This window comes from Cucurbita maxima, unplaced genomic scaffold (genome assembly GCF_002738345.1).
Source record: "Cucurbita maxima cultivar Rimu unplaced genomic scaffold, Cmax_1.0 Cma_Scf00040, whole genome shotgun sequence".
Lineage (NCBI taxonomy): Eukaryota > Viridiplantae > Streptophyta > Magnoliopsida > Cucurbitales > Cucurbitaceae > Cucurbita > Cucurbita maxima.
Genome location: NW_019272056.1, coordinates 1,223,698 through 1,239,850, shown reverse-complemented (window position 1 = coordinate 1,239,850; position 16,153 = coordinate 1,223,698). Strand labels below are relative to the sequence as shown.

The following is a 16,153-nucleotide window of genomic DNA, read 5'->3' as shown; positions in this document are numbered from 1 at the left end:
TCCAGAACTCTCTTGTTTTCTCTACTGCCATTATTTATATCCCCGTCTCCCAATGAGCTGCTTGTGTTCGACTCGTGCCCGAATCGCCTCTTCTTTGTCCATTTCTTCCAAGGTATTCTTTTTTGTCTGAATTTTTTATTGTGGGTTCGCTTCAATTTCGTTCAAATTTGGTATTGATATCAGTTTGTAAGTGAATTTTAGCTGTTTTTGGTTTGTGGGTATTGATTTGTTGGGTTTTAGTGTCATCATCATGGTAAAGTGCTACCCATCTGTGAGTGAGGAGTATCAGAAAGCCATTGAAAAGGCGAAGAGGAAACTCAGAGGATTCATTGCTGAGAAGAATTGTGCTCCTTTGATTCTTCGTCTTGCGTATGTTCTTCTTATTCTTTGATTTCCCCTTTGTTTTTGTTGTTTGTGAGCGAATGTTTAGGGATTTGCTTGTTCTTGTGGGGTTTTTTTAGATGGCACTCTGCTGGAACCTTTGATAAGAAATCTAGGACTGGTGGTCCGTTTGGAACTATTAGGTTCCCTAATGAGCTCGCCCATGGCGCCAATAATGGCCTTGACATAGCTGTTAGACTCTTGGAGCCCATCAAGGAACAGTTCCCAATCCTTTCATATGCTGACTTTTACCAGGTGATTAGTTTGTTTGATCATATCTGTTTTTGGGATTTGTTTTGTTTTGATGGATTGTTTGTAACGTCCAAGTCGAGTGCTACTCGATATTGTATATTGTCCTCTTTAGGTTTGTCCGTTTGGACTTTCCTCAGGGTTTTTTTTTTTAAGGTTTTCATACATTTATAAAGTATGTTTCAGATCTCATAATTCACTTCTTTCGGGATCCCACGTCTTCATTGACACTCGTTTCGTTCTCCCATCGATGTGGGTTCCCCCAATCTACCCCTTTGGAGCTCCTTGCTGACACAATGCCTAGGGAGAAGTTTTCACACCCTTATAAAGAATATTTCTCTAATCCATCCCTTTTGGGGGCTCAGCCTCCTTGCTAGCACATTGTCTGGTATTTGACTCTATACCATTTGTAATAGTTCAAACGAGATATTGTCATCTTTGAGCTTTCTTTTTTAGGCTTCCCTTTAAGGTTTTTAAAACGAGTATACTAGGGATATGTTTTCACACTGTTATAAAAAATATTTCTGGGATCTCACAATCCACTCCCTTTGGGGCCAGCGAGGACGCTGACACTCAGTTCCTTTCTCCAACCAATATGGGACCCCCAATCCACCACCTTTGGAATACAACGTCTTTGCTAGTACACCACTTCATGTTCACCCCCTTTGGGGGATTAGCCTCCTCGCTGTCACATCGCCCAGTGTCTGGTTAATATCATTTGTAACAACTCAAGTCCACCGTTAGTAGATATTGTCTTCTTTGGACTTTTTCTTTCGAGCTTTCCCTCAAGGTTTTTAAAATACGTCTACCTACCAGATAGAGGTTTCTACACTCTTATAAATAATGTTTGGTTCTCCTCTCCCATCGACGTGGGATCTCTCATGGTTGTTTAACTTTTTGGGTTTGTGGGTTTGTTTTGTTATAGTTGGCTGGTGTTGTTGCTGTTGAGATTACTGGAGGGCCTGAGATTCCTTTTCACCCTGGTAGAGAGGTCAGTAAAGAAGACTAATAATCTGTTTTAATTGACTAATGATAGTTTAACCCAATAAACTTACAAAATGATCAGACATTGAAAATTGTTGGTCTCTGTTCTTCAGGACAAGCCTGAGCCACCCCCAGAAGGTCGCTTGCCTGATGCTACCAAGGGTTAGTTTCCATGACAATCTTGTTCTATGAATTGTGTTCTGTTTTGACCTGAAAATGAACTGAAGAGTTATGTTCTGTTCAGGTTCTGATCACCTGAGGAATGTTTTCTACACCATGGGCCTTTCTGACCAGGACATTGTCGCCCTCTCCGGTGGTCACACACTGGTTCGTTCCGTCTCTTCCTTATAAATATGTTTAAATTTGAATTTTGAGCTTCACCCCAAGTGCATATGTAACCGCCCAAGCCTACCGTTGGCAGATAGTGTCATCTTTAGTCTTTTTCCTTATGTGCTTTCCCTCGAGGTTAGGTTTTAAAATGCGATTGCTAGAGAGAGGTTTCCACATCCTTATAAAGAATGTTTCGTTCTCCTCTCCAACCGATGTGGATCTTACAATCCACCCACTTTCGGGGCTCAGCGTTCTCGCTGGCACTCGTTTTTTTTTTTTCTAATCAATGTAGGATTGTCTAGTCCACCCCTCTTCGGGGTCCAACGTCCTTACTGGTGCACCACCCCCATGTCCACCTCTTTGGGGCTCAGCCTCCTAGCTGACACATTGCTCGGTCTGTAGCTCTGATACCATTTGTAATAACCAAACCTACAATTAGCAGATATTGTTCTCTTTGGGCTGTTCGCTTTCGGGCTTCCCCTCAAGGTTTTAAAACGCGTTGGTTGATTTAACAACACAAGTAATAAGAAGCTAAATAATGAATCAAGGAAGCTTAATTCACTATAGTCAAGAAGTTCGAGTTTTTGTAGATGATGTTGATTTAACTCGACAGGGTAGAGCACACAAGGAACGATCCGGTTTCGAGGGGCCGTGGACTTCGAACCCTCTCATTTTCGACAATTCGTACTTCAAGTGAGTTAGAACCATTTATACTATGATAGTTTATTGATGATGTGATGTAATATTAAAAGATCCATTGGTTTCAACAGGGAACTCTTGGCCGGGGAGAAGGAAGGTCTTCTGCAGTTAGTATCAGACAAGGCACTCCTTAGCGATCCCGTCTTCCGTCCTCTTGTCGAGAAATACGCTGCGGTACGGTTTCCGATCTCGGGATCAATAGGATTTATGATTGTACACAAAAGGACTATTATCTTTGCTGATGATCAATGGTTCTGTTCACATTTCACAGGATGAGGATGCTTTCTTTGCTGATTATGCTGAAGCTCACCAGAAGCTTTCCGAGCTAGGGTAAGATTTTCCCACCTCCGTGTTCGTGTTTTCTTGTATCGGTCATCGCTAAGGATCGTTTCGTAACTTGTTGTATTGTGCAGATTTGCTGATGCTTGAGCTACTGGAATGGGGAGATGAGGGTGCTGGCTGTTGTTTATGTTGGCTTTGATTTGTAACGAAATGGGTCGGTGGGATTGGGTGGCTGTTTTTTTGGGACATGTTTGAATTTGGGCTTGCTTGTTGGAGAAGTTTGAGCAGAATGTAATGTTTGGTCTCCTTGTCTCTTTGGACTTAAATAATTTTGCTTGAAAACTTATGAATTTTTCATGTTTTTTATAGTTTTCATATCTATATCCTCCGCTGAAAAATCAAGACTAAGACAGGAGCAGGAATTTCGTGGGAAATATAGCACCTTTTTCGGATTAGAACCGATGACTTACGCCTATTTCTTAGGGCGTTTAAAGAGCGTGACTCTACCGCTTAGTTCAAAAAAGGGCTCATTCATGGAGCACCAAAATTTTAACCTATCTATATTTCTATCAACATTTTTATAGACATTAGCACGAGGAATTGAGTATTTCTTTTATCGAATAAATTTAATTGTAGAAAGTGAATGTTGGAATGAAGCCCGAGTAAGGTTTTCTAACTTTAGCGTTTACATTAACGTTGATTTTACTGAACCGTGACTTTAGACGTAAAATGACCAAAATACCCCTAAAATTATGTACTTGTGATCAAAGTGATCTCTAAATGTAATGAAATTTGACGAGTAGCTTTATGTCATGGTTTAGAGGGATTATACAAAGTTATAAGGTCATTGGGATATGTTAATGACTTCAACTTAAGCTACCTCGGTAAGTGACTTCACTATTGTTTGGGTTTGAGAATTGTTTGAAGCATGAGCGACACGTGTCCTGTGGTCTTTACATGCGTTGTACCTTGTAATTGTTATGTTTGCTTAAATGTTATGACATGCTACTGCGATGAGAAGTGTCATATTATGGATTGTCATGTTTACTTGATATGCTATCGATGAATGTGACATATTATGAAAGCATATTACCGTATAGTACATTTACCTTACGTAACGATATGAAATGATTATGTAATGTAAGAAAAGAACGAAGATCTGTATTGCACCACAAATACATGCTAGGATTTGAAATTATGGGGATCTCATGCATACTTTCGTGCATTAGGATACTTCCTCCTTGTGATTGGTACGAACGCGTACCTTACAACGTTTATATTCGCCATGATGTTATGATACAGTAATACACCTTGATACTATGTGTGCTCCATTCCCTCCGTGACATATCAGTAGCATGAGTGTACACAAGCTAAAGACCACGTCCAAAAGGGTATGTATACAAGCTTGCTTGGGGATCCATCAGCGCATCCAATACTGCTTAGACAGGAAGTTGAGGCCCATGTCATGAAATGATGTTTAATGATAGGTCTCAAAATGATTACGTGTGATTGCATTTCTTGACCCTAGTAAGTGGGATCGCTTAGTATTTTTTAAAATATTCAAGCCACGTGCTAACCTTACTTTTCAAGTAAAGGCAAGGTATCTATGCACAAATGACAACATCGTGATGATAAGATTGAAACTAGGATAGAATTACTCACGTTATTTGTAGCCCTAAAGTTAGATCCATATATTATTTATTTGATTGTAATTATCTTTGAGTAATATTGTTCTTAAATTGATTTTTTAAAATAAATAAACCCACTTAATGGGTAAAAATATTATTTTTTGTTAATGGTTTTATGAATTGTGTTATTCAACTCCTAAATCCTTCCATCCACAATAATTGAGGTATTGGCTATGTTCTTCTTACAATGAGTACACAATTCAAAAACGTTGCTTGATGATGAAATACTGAAACCACTTGGCTTATCCTTTACGAACAATCTTGAAATGCTGCGCGTGATAATAATGTTACTTGTACTCCAAACATAAATTGAGAGAGAGAGAAGAACATATTTAACTTTTGGGGAAAAAAACAATAAATCTAGTAAAAGATTGCCAATTAGCTTTTGATTTGTCCCCTAGTTTCGTTTTTTAGTTGTCATATCTACACGTGCTTGTGCATATAACAAAACCTCGAACATCAGTCTTTTAAGTCCATGACAATACATTTGGCCTTCTTTGATTCTGTATCTACTAGCTTGGAGTTGAAATCGAACTTGCGTATGATCCTTCTCGTACTCGTCAATAATATTCATGTTTCTTTATTGAACTTGCGAACACTTTAACTATTTTATATACTGTGGTACTAGTGATTGATCTGTTACTAGGGTTATTGGACCTCGAATCAAAAAGTCACTAATGATGTGCATCTTCATGCTACTTTGTGATTTTTTGAGTTGTTCATGTCGAGGATTGCATTTGTTACTAAGGTTATTGATATGAAGTCTTTTGGGGAAGCTCAAAGCAAACCGATATCATATTTATGCCCTTAACTTAGTCATATCAATAGAATTCTCAAGTGTCGAACAAAGAAGTTGCTAACCTCGAAGGTGTAGTCAAAAGTGACTCAAGTATCAAACAAACGGTGTTACTTTGTCCGAGGGGTCTAGAGAAAGGAGTTGAGCCTCGATTAAAAGGAGGAGGTCTTTTGCTGATTCCTAACCATTCATACGATGAAATATTTTCTTTACTACAAACAACCATACAACCGTAATTTAGCTACTACCATGTCTTTGATAATTTGTCGGAGTAGTTGAGGGTCCCACTAATTGAAGTCTCACATATCTCCCCTTGCAAAGCTCCCATAAATGTGGACATCTTAGAGAGATGTTTGGATTCATGATGAAGGCTACTTTATAGTGGAGTGTAACGACCCTATTTTTCGATTAAAAATAAGATCGTTAATGTATGCATAACCTTACTGCTACATGCGAAACCATTCATTTAAAATATTTTATAGCATTGCAATGCTATGAATTTGAATATTTATAGTAAAATATGTAAAAACAACCTCGTGAAAAACCAATAATGTGAAGATTAAATAAAAGTAAAATTAAAATAATGTCCGATCTAATCTAAGTACTACAAACAACATGAACGCATCTATCCTAGCTTCAATCTCATGGTCGTCACTGTGACATCGTCATTCATGCAGAGGTGTCTTACCTTTACCTAAAAAATAAGATTAACACTTGGTTTGACGGCCACAGGACTAAAGTTAGGGCAGAACATTCATGTTGTTTTTCTTTCGTAGCCTTAAACTTAGATCAAGACAAATACTTTACTCTCTTTGTTTTATTTAGATGAAGGTGTAAATCTAGAACATCATAATGAAATGTTTTAAATGAATGCTTCGTACCTCGAGAAAATAAAGTTGTGGCTATGCAAGCTTACTAAGTATGAGAAAATAAAGTTGGCTCACCTCGAGATGAGATGAACAACTTCCAAACCCCAATAGGGTATATGACATATAAGAGAATCGTTCAAAATTCCAAAGCCTTCCCAGAAGCTTAGATAGCCGTAGAATCAGGCTAAAACTTCTTAAAACCCATAGAAAAATCCATGGTAAACTTACTGGGATTGGATCTAATAAGAACCTACAAGTAGGCCGCTTATTAAGTATTTTTATACTCACCCCTTTACTTTTTTCAGTGTTCACAGGCTACCGGTCGAGGTGGAAGAGCATTCAAGAGTTACATAGAAATAGAGAAGGTCATCCCAAAGCGTCAGCTCGTCTATAAATGCTAGGGTCTCTCGTATCTTGTTTTGAAATTTGTATTCTAAACTGTTTCTCCATTTGTAATAAACTTGAACGACACCGATTTGTAACTAATATTCGTTTTCTTTTTAATGATAGTGCTATTTGTTTATCGTAATTCTATTTTAATAAACTTAATGAAGAGTTATTAGGTTATGAATGATGACAAAATTGAAAAAAGACATAGGCTTTAGTATAAGTATAGAGAAGTTGCCTTCCAGCCTTGGCAGTTGACTTCTTACATTTCTCTAAGCTCACGAACATGGAAGGAAGAGGAGACAGAGAAGAAGCTCAAAGTCCGAGGAAACATGGTGGTTGGATCACCTTCCCCTTCATCATAGGTTCTTTGTTTTTCTCTTATCTCTTCTTAATTTGTTTGTTTTTATGATGAGATAAGAGCAATTTTGTTGATGAAAATGATGTATAAAAACAGGATCTTTTGGTTGCACGTCGCTGGCCAGTGGTGGATGGCTTACAAACTTGGTTGTGTATCTGATTCAAGAGTACAACGTTAAGAACATCGATGCCACTTTGATTTCCAACGTTGTTAGTGGCTGTTTCAGTGTGTTTCCTGTCGTGGGAGCTGTTATTGCTGACTCTTTCTTGGGATCTTTCTCTGTCGTAGCTATTTCCACTTCCATTTCTCTTTTGGTAATTTCTTGATCTCATACAAATTTTTTCTCCAACTTTTTTATGATTTCATGCTTTGAAGTTTATGCCAAGAACTTCATTTCTTTATGTTCATGATAATTATTTAGTTTGTTTCTTTTTTTTTTTATAGAAATTAAAATATTTTCTCATCATTTCTTTAGGTTGGTCTCCTACTTTTTAGTTTTTAATTGGAGGATGCTTCATTTAGACATAAAACATGTTTTTGTCAATGTTTGGTTGAATATGTTATTGTAAAGTTTATTGGTACTTCCATGATTTGATGGATATTTTTTGAGATCTTACGTGGGTTATATGAGAGAATTAAGTCTTCTTTTAATAGAATGGAAATATCTCTCTAGTAGATGTGTTTTAAAATCGTGAGACTGACGGCGATACATAATAGACCATTGTTACAAATGATATTTGAGCTAGCCATCAAACAGTGCAAGGAACCGGTCAGAGTAGGGCTAGATCCTCTCCTTAGTAGACGCGTTTTAAAATCGTGAGGCTGATGGCGATATGTAACGGGTGAAAGTGGACAATATCTGCTAGCGGTATGCTTGAGTTGTTACAAATGATATCAGAGCCAGCCACCGACGGTGCGAGGCAGTAGTTGGAGTAGGGCTAGACCCTCTCCACAGTAGACACGTTTTAAAACCATAAGGCTGACAGCGATCTGTAACGGGCCAAAGCAGACAATGTCGACTAGCGGTGGGCTTGGGCTGTTACGGATAGTATCAGAGCCAGCCACCAGATAGTGCAAGACACTGGTCGGAATAGGGATAGACCCTCTCCATAGTAGACGCGTTTTAAAATCGTGAGGCTGACGACAATACGTAACGGGCCAAAACGGACAATATCTACTAGTAGTGGACTTGGGCTGTTACAAATGGTATCAGAGCCAGCTACCGAACGGTGCGAGGCACTGGTCGAAATAGGGTTAGACCCTCCTATAGTAGACGAGTCTCACGACAATACATAACAGACCAAAGCAAAAAATATCTGTTAGCGGTGAGCTTGGGCTTTTCAAACCTAAATGATCGCTCAATTATTGAATATACCCATGTTGGTAATTTTGCATCATTATTAACTTGATTATGATCTTATTTAGACAAGCATCAAAATTCTTGTTTTTTTTTTCAAATAATAAAATATGATTGGTTTTGCAGGGCATGATTTCACTAACATTAACATCAACAATCCAATCTCTAAGGCCTCAACCATGCGACCACAACAATGCCTTAATCCCATGTTCTTCATCTCCTTCAAACCTCCAATACTCAATTCTATACTTAAGCCTTATCCTCGCATCTCTTGGAGCTGGTGGCTCTCGTTACACCACAGCAACCTTAGGAGCAAACCAACACGACAACATAAAAGACCAAAACATTTTCTTCAATTGGTTTTTTGTCACTCTCTACAGTGCGTTTCTTGTTAGCTCCACTGCCATCGTCTACATTCAGGACAATATCAGCTGGGGATGGGGCTTTGGCATCTCCCTTGCATCCAACGCCATTGGCCTAGCCATTTTCTTGCTCGGAACTCGCTTCTATCGCCTTGATAAGCCGAGAGGAAGCCCCTTCACCACACTCGCTCGAGTTCTTGTCGCCGCCTCTCGGAAAAGGCTGACAACACCACTCTCGACCACCGCGGGGAATGATGATGGTTACTATTATGGTGAGGAGCATCATGTGGGGAAGGTGGTTGTGGATGGAGTGCTCACAAAGAGTTTTAGGTACGTCAAAGCTTCAATCACTTTACTTTTCTTTTTTATTTGGATTGTGGGTCTAGTTTACAAAAAGAATAATAATGAATAATGACTACAAAAATAATTAAAATTATAATAAAAAAATAATGATTAGATATGTTTATAGGGTGGGACGAGAACGCTCCTTTGTTCATGTCCCTATTACCTGTTTCATTCTGTTCGGTTAAATTCTCTATTTATTTCTCCGAAAATTTTATTCATTTTTTTATTTTTTTATTAAAAATGTAAAATATTTTAATAAATTCAATAATATTTCAAAATAAGAATATAATATTAAGTTCTACTAAATGAATAGAAACAAGAAATATATACGTACGTATGTATGTTTTGTGTCGGTATGAAATTTGATGGGGACAATGAATATAATCTTCGTCCTTGACCCCATTTAACTAATAGGAAGAAATCTTTTCCCCCTTTTTTTGTTTCCCGTTTAAACAAAAAAATTTCATGAACCTCCCCCGAACCTGACCCCACAGATTAAATAGATTATCTTTAGAGATCTCGAAAACTTTATTATTGGAGTTAGAATAGATAACCAAAACTAACCGATCTTGTCCCATTAGGAAAAGGAGAAAAAAAAAGTGTTCTTGATTTGGAGTCAACTTTGTAGAAACGCCAAGATCAATAATTGAATTTGTTGCATAAATGAAATGTGAAATAGATTGATGAGTGCCAACCACTATAATGGCATATATTAAAGTAGGAATGTGTCACATGTTATGATTAATATATATATTCTCTTGTCGTATGTTTTGTATTTTATCTAATAATTATTTCTTATTGATGATTTAGTTCTTCACTGTCGTAACATATAGTTAAGTTCTATGTGTCGAGAGAAGAAGCATAGAGCTTAGCTTTGATATAAGCTTTGATATAACTTTTCACTCACGAAAGCTTTGATAGGTGTTTGAATCGAGCCGCTCTAATAACTGATGGGGATGTTCATTTGGATGGCTCGATTGCAAAACCTTGGAGGTTATGTAAAGTAAAAGAAGTGGAAGACTTCAAAACCCTACTTAGAATCTTCCCTCTATGGTCGACGAGTATTTTCCTCTCGGTCCCTATAGTAATGCAAGGAAGCTTAACCATCCTTCAAGCCCTAACCATGGACCGTCACCTCGGCCCGAGCTTCAAAATCCCTGCTGGGTCTTTCATTGTCGTCGTCTTCATCTCCACCACTACCTTTCTAGCCATAATCGATCGGTTTCTCTACCCGATTTGGCAGAGGTTGGTCGGACGACTTCCTCGACCACTCCAACGAGTCGGTCTCGGTCATGTTTTCAATTTTGTTGGGATGATAGTATCAGCATTGGTAGAATCCAAGAGGCTAAAAGTTGCCCATGCCCATGCACACCACCTTGATGGCCAGCCTGAGGCAATAGTGCCAATGTCAGCCTTGTGGCTTTTCCCACAGCTAGTTTTGGTTGGCATTGGAGAAGCTTTTCATTTTCCGGGTCAAGTTGGATTGTACTATCAAGAATTCCCGACGTCGCTGCGTAGCACGGCCACGGCGATGATCTCGTTGGTCATCGCCATTTCATATTATCTTGGCACGGCTTTGATTGATCTACTTCATAAGGTTACGAGATGGTTACCTGATGATATCAATCAAGGGAGACTTGACAATGTTTATTGGCTCGTATTTGTGATTGGTGTCATTAATTTTGGATATTATTTAGTTTGTGCTACGTGGTATAAGTATCAAAATGTTGAAATCGCTATGGAGGATGATTCTATAATCGAAGACTGAGAGCTCAGGTTAGTGTCGAAGAATCGAGATCGAAGTTAAATTATTAAGCTATGCACTGATATGTGGTTTGTGGCAATATGTAATTGTTATTACTCTTTTACCCTTACTCGATATATAGAGGGAAGATCTACAATTATATGATATTATCCACTCTAAACAGTCTAATACTAATACATCAATAACAACGGTTACAAATGTTAAATATTTTTAATTTTCATAATAATTTTAAAAGTACCGACCAAAAAATATCAACTTGAACTAATCCAGATTTTTTATTTTTCATAAATTCAACCAACCTAACAAAAAAAAAATCTAACCCAACTCAATTTTACCTTTGTGGTTTAGGTTGGTTCGCTGGGTTGAGTTGAATTGTGTTATCGAGTAATATGAACACCTTTAACCGCAAAGAAACCAATCTTAGAAGCTAGCTAGAGCATTATAGGGCCGAAGTAGTAAAAAAGCCCAAAATTTGAACCCCTCAAAACAAGCCATTTTGAGTCCAACCAAGCCTAAATTTGAGGCCCACCTCGATGGTCAATTAAACATGTCAAAGCAAGCCTAACAAGGTTGACCAAAACGTGGCATGATTAGAGTGCTAGGGTGTTGCACGTTATCTTGTTAGTGCCTCTCTAGCACGTTTTGTCTATGTGTTTTAGTTCTTCTCTTTCTCGGGAGCTTAGGGCCCCTTCCTAGCTTATTCTTCTCTTTCTTCGAAAGCAGTGAACACGAGCCTTGGAGGCTAAGTAGACTTATTGAAAATTGTTCGGTTATTCTTGGTGACCTAAAGATTCGAGGTAGACCTAATGATGGGTAAAAACTTAAACACGCTGATATTAGCCTAAAGCACAACGTGACCTATGTGTAACTCCTTATAAGTTTAAGAACCCAAGCCCAAAAGTAGGGGTGTATATGGTTCGGGTTGGGTTGGGTTGAGGAATTTTTTTGACCCATCTCGAAAGTTCGGGTTGGTTGGATTGGTAACCCAACCCAACCCAACCCGAAATTTTTTTTGACCCATCTCGAAAGTTCGGGTTATTTATCCACAATTTATAATTATTAGGATACAATCTTAAATAAAATATATTAAAAGTTCGCACACAAACACAAATTAATAAAAAAAACAAGTAAAAATTACATATTAACCTCCAACATTGTCATAAAGACGAAATATACTTCAAGAATTCTCTACATATTAACATAGTTCAACATTGTCATAAAATTAAACAGAGCATTTTAATTGAAATATGCTTACTTCAAGAATGAGTAATGTATTTGTTGAAGGCGTCAAACTCAAGCATGTGTCCTTAGCACCATCTGGCAAACCCATTAATGCAAAAAAAATTCTTAATATATTTTATATATTTTTATTTGGCTCTTCGAAAGTTTTGTCCCACGAACCTGAAACCGAATCGATTAAGTTCAGGTTCAGAAAAATAAACTCAATCCTATCCGAAATGATAATCCAACCCAACTCAATCCTTATAGTTCGGGTTGGGTTGGTCTAGGTTGTCGGATTGAATATACACCCCTACCCAAAAGTTAGTTGAAATGAGATAATATATAGTTCATTCATCGTTCATATCAATTATTGAATTTCGAGATAAGAGTAGTAAGTGTTAGATGACAAGAAGGGCTAGAAAAGAAGGGAAAAAAGAGAGAGCAAGTTGATGAAGAAGATGACCGACCACATGAACGGTCCAAATAAGTAAAATGGTCGTATCATTCCTATTGTAGTGGTATTAGCATGTTATTGTGTAACATTCCAAACTCATCGCTAGTAGATATTTATCCATTTGGCCCGTTATGTATCACCATCAATCTCACAAATTTAAAAATGTGTCTAGTAGTGAGAGGTTTCCACACCCTTATAAAAAAATGTCACCTCTCCAATCGATGTGGGATCTCACAATCCACACCCTTCAGGGCCCATCGTCCTCGCTGGCACACTGCTCGGTGCTTAACTCTTATACCATTTGTAACAGCCGAAACCCACTGCTACCAGATGTTGTTCGTTTTGATCCGCTACGTATTGTAGTCAATCTCACGGTTTTAAAATATGTCTGATACGTAGAAGTTTTCCATGCCCCTATAAAGATCTCCGACCAACATGGAATCTCTTTAAATATAGTAATTTAGGTGTCATTTTGTCACATTAAAACTAAATAGGACATTGTATCCAAAAAAAAAAATTCAATACCTTTGTCCAAGCTGGTCACTTGGGGGGTAAAAGAGTCATTTCAGGAATAGACACGTGGTGGTATTTGATTGGAGATACCCGCTCCAACTCCGCTGTCGCGCATGACCGCCATCATGATATTGTGGAAAAAGTAAAGCCACCGCTTACCAAGAGAGCAAGAATCGAAGGAGAGAGAGAGAGAGAGAGAGAGAGAGAGAGAGAGGAATATCTCAAAAACATTTCGCGATTTCTTTTCTACCCATCTCACAGCTAAGATTGTTCTTCCTCTTCTTCTGTTTCTCTTCCTAGATCCTCTGATTCAATTTCCCTACTCAAGCTTCAGCCATGGTAAGCCGCTTTTTACTGATTCCTGTTCTTCTGCTGATTTCTACTTCATTTGTTTCTTGATTTTGTACTCGATTTCTTTTCTTTTTGCTTGATTTTGATCTCTGATGCTTGTGGATGTGCTTTTAGGATCTGCTTGCTGTGGATCTGTATTCTGTTCTTGTTTTGATCTAGATTGTTTGAGTTTTTTTGTCCGATTTGCCTTGGGATCGGATTTGGTTGATTTTAAATTTGTTTAGGATTGATTTCAGTATCATCGGAAGTACTTGGAGAGTAGTTGTGTTGATTGGATGTGATCGTGACTGATCTCTGATTACCGTGGTTTAGTAGCATCTCAAAATTGATCGTTTGTGTTTTAATCGGGCTGGGAGATGGGTTTCGGTGTCTTGTTGTGCTTGGTTCTGTGGATTTGGATGTTTTGGTGATTGAGATGATGCTTTGGTAGTTGGTGGAAAGATGGTGATACTTCGCGTATATCATCAAGATGGTAATCTTGTGAAGTGAATTGAGTGCGTGTATTACTGTTGATAATCCGGTACATGATAATTACTCGATAGGGGCCGTGTGCCTCCAAATGAGTCCCCAATAGACTCGTAGAAATAGAGGGAAGAATTGGGAATGAAATGGATTTTTGATATCTAATCATGATTATGCCCACTTTCAATTTTCAATATTGCATCAAATTTCGAAAGTTAATACTTCTCTCTTGAGAGTGAAAATGTAACGCTATAGCGAATAGGCTGTTGAACGCGACTCTTTGCGTGAAACACTTGCACTCTTTATTAATTGAGACTGCTTGGGCTTGGATTTCCTATGGATATTTATAGGCAACTACTCATTTATGCCAAAAACAACGAATGTTATCTCAATGATTGTGAGAATAGGCTCTAAAGAACCATGTGGAGATCATACTGGTAACCAAGCAGATATTATAAATATCCAACTCTAAGGGGAATTTTACTAAAAGTGATGAAGGGCAGTGTGAATTACTCATTCAGGCATTTGATTTTGCATACTTTTCAGAGCTTTGGCTCATTGCCGTTAATCTATATCTTCATTTTCTTACATTTTTTTCGTGCAGGCTAACGCGGCATCTGGTATGGCTGTACACGATGACTGTAAGCTTAAGTTCTTGGAGTTGAAGACCAAGAGAACTTACAGATTCATTGTATATAAGATTGAAGAGAAGCAGAAGCAAGTCATTGTGGAAAAGGTTGGCGAGCCAGGTCAAAGCTATGAAGATTTCACAGCCTGCCTTCCTGCTGATGAATGCCGATATGCGGTTTATGATTTTGACTTTCTGACTAAAGAGAATGTTCAGAAGAGCAGAATTTTCTTCATTGCTTGGTAATGTTATGATAAATGAAAAAAGAAACAAATTCTGTGTTATTATCTGTTCCTCACTCGACCCGATCACCTATTTAAACTTCCATCACTAATCATCATTATTCTCTTTTCTTGTTGCAAAGGTCTCCCGACGTGTCGAAGGTAAGAAGCAAGATGATCTATGCAAGCTCAAAGGACAAGTTTAGAAGAGAATTGGATGGCATTCAAATTGAGCTGCAAGCTACTGACCCATCTGAAATGGATCTCGATGTTTTTAAGAGCCGTGCGAAATAAGAAGCCTCTTTGTTATGAACTTCTTGTGGTGTCTGTTTTACATTGTGAAATGATGTTATTGAATGTGCTTTGATTACATATTGGGTTGTTTTCTAAGTTTTGTCTTATAGAATTATGTCCATCTGGAACAATCTTCGGTCATTCCCCCCCCCCCACCACCTTATATTCTATGATTTATCGTGTGGAATTAATGCAATATCTCCTTATGTAACGCTACATGATTTTGGTCAGGATTTACATCTTTTATCATGCACAGCACATTTAAAGATAATGTTGACTTTTTTTTTTCTAGATCCAAGGATGCTTCTGAGCTGAATGGTTGCAATGTCAACGCTTTCTAGACGACACAGCAGCATAGGCTTTCTAACCGGGTTGACTCGATTCTCATTTGGTAGCTCCTCTCTTCTTTGGTTCTTGTTATCAATTCTTGAAGAATTTAGATGTCATTAACATTTTGCAACTGTGAGGTAGAAGAATCCAAGATATTCTAGGACTACAATAAAGATTGATCCATCTTCTTTAGGAGGTTATGATCTATTTGATATCTTTTTTTTCCTTTTTTGGGCATTAGGGTTTAACCATTTCTACAATATGCCTCTATTTTCCCAGCTTCTAGTGTTGGATTTGAAGGTTTATTCAGTTTGGCCAAGCTTCAAACATTTTTTAAAGGATCAAATAATGGAAGATGGGCTAAATTTTAGGTATGTATGTTTGAGAAGTGTACACATGGAAATCCAGGGGTTCAAATTGGCTTCCACATCTCTAACAAAGTTTAGGCTCGACCAATCTTCTACTTAGGAGACTACTCTATAACTGCCTTTTGTTAGGAATCACGAACCTCCACAATAGTATATGATATTGTCCACTTTGAGTATGAGCTTTCATGACTTCGCTTTTGGTTTTCCCAAAAAGTCTCGTACCAATAAAGATAGTGTTCCTTTGTCATTATTCCATGATCTTCCTCTTAATTAGCTAACGTGAAACTACTCCTTTTAATAATCCTTAACACCTTCGAGTGTAAATGTGGTATCTTGTCTTCTTGGTGAACTCCAAAATTTCATCTACAAATTTTGGCAACTTGCAAAATTTCTCATCTATATGCCCAAGGTTAAGCAATTTGTGTGGGCTTGTCTTCTATACACGAAAGGCACTGC

At 37.9% G+C, this 16,153-nt stretch overlaps 3 protein-coding genes across 4 annotated transcripts; all 3 read left to right on the top strand.

Annotated features, from left to right (window-relative positions):
- Positions 1 to 16: 16 nt before the first annotated feature.
- LOC111469373 (L-ascorbate peroxidase, cytosolic) lies at positions 17 to 3,293 on the top strand. Of its 2 annotated transcripts, XM_023114601.1 has the most exons (10): positions 17 to 112; positions 241 to 369; positions 462 to 636; positions 1,556 to 1,621; positions 1,728 to 1,776; positions 1,859 to 1,941; positions 2,558 to 2,637; positions 2,715 to 2,817; positions 2,915 to 2,973; positions 3,057 to 3,293. In XM_023114601.1, the coding sequence occupies exons 2-10, from the start codon at positions 251 to 253 to the stop codon at positions 3,070 to 3,072; spliced, it is 750 nt and encodes a 249-aa protein (XP_022970369.1). In that variant the 5' UTR covers positions 17 to 112; positions 241 to 250; the 3' UTR covers positions 3,073 to 3,293. The 2 variants fall into 2 exon arrangements, with proteins under 2 accessions (XP_022970369.1, XP_022970370.1); XM_023114602.1 differs by lacking the exon at positions 17 to 112 and having other exon boundaries at positions 222 to 369.
- Positions 3,294 to 6,896: 3,603 nt separating this feature from the next.
- Positions 6,897 to 10,906, top strand: LOC111469371 (protein NRT1/ PTR FAMILY 2.7-like). Its single transcript, XM_023114599.1, has 4 exons — positions 6,897 to 7,030; positions 7,123 to 7,340; positions 8,510 to 9,075; positions 10,012 to 10,906. Exons 1-4 carry the CDS (start codon positions 6,952 to 6,954, stop codon positions 10,856 to 10,858), a joined length of 1,710 nt encoding a protein of 569 aa, XP_022970367.1. The 5' UTR covers positions 6,897 to 6,951; the 3' UTR covers positions 10,859 to 10,906.
- Positions 10,907 to 13,185: 2,279 nt separating this feature from the next.
- LOC111469374 (actin-depolymerizing factor 2-like) lies at positions 13,186 to 15,228 on the top strand. The gene is made up of 3 exons (XM_023114604.1): positions 13,186 to 13,382; positions 14,461 to 14,726; positions 14,849 to 15,228. The coding sequence occupies exons 1-3, from the start codon at positions 13,380 to 13,382 to the stop codon at positions 14,997 to 14,999; spliced, it is 420 nt and encodes a 139-aa protein (XP_022970372.1). The 5' UTR covers positions 13,186 to 13,379; the 3' UTR covers positions 15,000 to 15,228.
- Positions 15,229 to 16,153: the final 925 nt, after the last annotated feature.

What these genes read in the sequence shown, in the direction of transcription:
- LOC111469373 (XM_023114601.1), top strand. Translation starts at nt 251, where the DNA reads ATGGTAAAGTGCTACCCATCTGTGAGTGAGGAGTATCAGAAAGCCATT. An exon ending in CCTTTGATTCTTCGTCTTGC is followed by an intron (nt 370 to 461) that starts GTATGTTCTTCT and finishes GGGTTTTTTTAG; the next exon opens with ATGGCACTCTGCTGGAACCT. An exon ending in TTCGACAATTCGTACTTCAA is followed by an intron (nt 2,638 to 2,714) that starts GTGAGTTAGAAC and finishes TGGTTTCAACAG; the next exon opens with GGAACTCTTGGCCGGGGAGA.
- LOC111469371 (XM_023114599.1), top strand. Translation starts at nt 6,952, where the DNA reads ATGGAAGGAAGAGGAGACAGAGAAGAAGCTCAAAGTCCGAGGAAACAT. An exon ending in CACCTTCCCCTTCATCATAG is followed by an intron (nt 7,031 to 7,122) that starts GTTCTTTGTTTT and finishes GTATAAAAACAG; the next exon opens with GATCTTTTGGTTGCACGTCG. An exon ending in GTGCTCACAAAGAGTTTTAG is followed by an intron (nt 9,076 to 10,011) that starts GTACGTCAAAGC and finishes AAGCTTTGATAG; the next exon opens with GTGTTTGAATCGAGCCGCTC.
- LOC111469374 (XM_023114604.1), top strand. An exon ending in AGAATTTTCTTCATTGCTTG is followed by an intron (nt 14,727 to 14,848) that starts GTAATGTTATGA and finishes CTTGTTGCAAAG; the next exon opens with GTCTCCCGACGTGTCGAAGG.